Source organism: Rhincodon typus, unplaced genomic scaffold (genome assembly GCF_021869965.1).
Source record: "Rhincodon typus isolate 14 unplaced genomic scaffold, sRhiTyp1.1 hic_rhity00010377, whole genome shotgun sequence".
Taxonomy (NCBI): Eukaryota; Metazoa; Chordata; class Chondrichthyes; order Orectolobiformes; family Rhincodontidae; genus Rhincodon; species Rhincodon typus.
Window position 1 is genome coordinate 5094 of NW_025976015.1, and position 2543 is coordinate 7636.

At 59.2% G+C, this 2543-nt stretch overlaps 1 protein-coding gene across 1 annotated transcript; it reads right to left on the bottom strand.

Moving 5' to 3' along the window:
* Positions 1-1356: 1356 nt before the first annotated feature.
* On the bottom strand, positions 1357-2360 carry LOC109924459 (zinc finger protein 239-like). Its single transcript, XM_020524453.2, has one exon. It carries the CDS (start codon positions 2320-2322, stop codon positions 1456-1458), a length of 867 nt encoding a protein of 288 aa, XP_020380042.1. The 5' UTR covers positions 2323-2360; the 3' UTR covers positions 1357-1455.
* Between the last annotated feature and the right edge of the window lie 183 nt (positions 2361-2543).

Sequence of the window (2543 nt, forward strand, 5' to 3'; positions counted from 1 at the left end):
CTGGTACAATTACGATATTTAAAAGGCATCAGGATGGGTACGTGAATAGGGAGGATTTAGAGGGATACGGGCCAAACGCTGGAACGAGTTCGGTTTAGGATAGCTGGTCGGCATGGACGAGTTGGACCGAAGGGCCTGTTTCCATTTCTCATAAATGACCAACCAGCCCCTTCGCCAGAGACCTGGCCCCCTGCATTTCGTTCTGTTGCCCACAGGGGAAGCAAACTCGCGGCAACTACTCCATCGAGACCCTTCAGAGTCACCACGTGCTCCCTCACCAGGGCCACAGAAAAGACTAAGGAAACAGGCCAGGCAGTGGGGAGTGGGCAGGACGGGGCAGATAGCGTTACAATCAGACCATCCTTCATCGTACTGAATGGTGGAACACACAGAGGGCCCTGAACGTCTTCCTCCTTGGTCCATTGTTTCTCTTCAGCCGGAGCGATGCCAATACAGGCCCCAGACATCCTGGATCGACGAACTGTTGTAGGCTCGGACCTCCCCCGGCCCTCTCTGAAGTGGGTGGCACAGTGGCTCAGTGGTTAGCACTGCTACCTCATGGCGCCAGGGACCCGGGTTCGATTCCACCCTCGGGCGACTGTCTGTGTGGAGTTTGCATGTTCTCCCCATGTCTGCGTGGGTTTCCTCCGGGTGCTCCAGTTTCCTCCCACAGTCCAAAAGGTGTGTAGGTTAAAGGTGGATTGGCCATGCTAAATTGTCCCGTAGTGTCCAGGGATGTGCAGGCTGGGTGGGTTAGGCATGGGAAATGCAGGGTTACAGGGATATGGTGGGGGTGCGTGGGTCTGAATGAGATGCTGTGTGGAGAGTCAGCGTGGACTCGATGGGCCAAACAGCCTGCTTCCACGCCGTGGGCGTTCTATAATTCTAAAGTGAAAAGGGGACCCATGAAGGGGGAGCCCTGTAAATGGGAACTGACTTGCGTCCGAGGTTATAAAAAACTCAAATATGTCATGTCTTTGTCCGCAATGTTAGCCCTGATAATTGGGCTGACGTTTTATTCACATCAGCAGGAGCAGATCCAATGAGCAACTAACATCGTGTAGTCCTGACTCTGTATGAAAGCAGAATCCAATCACTGTTGGAGAACCACAGAAACCCCGCAGTATGGAAGCAGGCCAATCAGCCCATCGAGTCCACACTGACCCTCCAAAGATCATCCCACCCTCTCCCCTATCCCTGTAACCCTGCATGGCCAATCCACCCTAACCTGCACATCCCTGGGCACTGTGGGTAATTTAGCACCGCCAATCCACCCGAACCTGCACATCCCTGGGCACTATGGGTAATTTAGCACGGCCAATCCACCCTAACTCGCACATCCCTGGGCACTATGGGTAATTTAGCCTGGTCAATCCACCCTGACATGCACATCCCTGGGCACTATGGGTAATTTAGCACGGCCAATCCACCCTAACCCACACAATCTTTGGACTGTCACTGCTGGTGGGCTCGCTGGTGCCTCATGAGGTGGGAGGACTGACTGAAGCCCTTGCCGCACACAGAGCAGGTGTAGGGCCTCTCGCCGGTGTGGACCCGCTGGTGGGTCAGCAGGTTGAAGGAGCGAGTGAAGCCCTTGCCGCACACCAAGCAGGAGTACGGCCTCTCGCCGGTGTGGACACGCTGGTGGGTCAGCAGGTTAGACGAGTGGGTGAACTCCTTCCCGCAGTCGGAGCACTGGAAAGGCCTCTCCCCGGTGTGGACCCGCTGGTGGGCGGCCAGGTGGGATGACCGTCGGAAGCCCGCCCCGCAGTGTGGGCACCGGAATGGCCTCTCGTCGGTGTGGACCCTCCGGTGGCGCATCAGCTCGCCGGAGCTCTTGAAGCGCCTGGCGCAGTCGGGGCACTCGAAGGGCCTGGCGTCGGTGTGGACCCGCTGGTGGGTCTGCAGGTGGGACGGCTGAGCGAAGGCTTTCCCGCACACCGAGCAGACGAACGAGCCACTACCGGCGTGCGCCCGCTGGTGCGCCAGCAGGGAAGCGGAGCGAGCGAATCCCTTCCCGCACTTGGGGCAGGCGAACGGCCTCTCGCCGCCGTGGGTCCGCCGCCGGTGCTCAGTCAGGCGAAGGGCTCTCCTGAACCCGGCCCCGCACTCGGGGCACCGGAGCGGCCCTTCCTCGGGCTGGCAACCCAGCGAGGCCCCGAACTGCCGGGCCTTCCCCTCCACCAGGCAGCACTGATGCCCTGACAGATCGGACAGCTGGCTGAAGCTTCGCCCGCACTCGGAACAGATGTACAACTCCTCTCCGCCTTCCGCGTTCGACGTCTGACCGCGTTCGGGCCCCGAGGTGCTGGGCGACCCCATCGGATCGCCGGGCTTCTGCTTGCCGGCTGGAAGCCTCCTTCCCTTGCGGGTATCCTGCGAAACCGAGTCGAGACAGGAAAGTAGAAAGTGAGAGAGAGAGGACCCCACCAAGAAGGGCCAAGCTTGAAATGGGTATGGGTATTCCGAAACTGAAACTGAGACGAGTGAAACAGGGGGAGGGGAGATTCGGTAGCCCCCAGGGTACTATCGCATGGACCTGG

What these genes read in the sequence shown, in the direction of transcription:
- LOC109924459 (XM_020524453.2), bottom strand. Translation starts at nt 2,322, where the DNA reads ATGGGGTCGCCCAGCACCTCGGGGCCCGAACGCGGTCAGACGTCGAAC.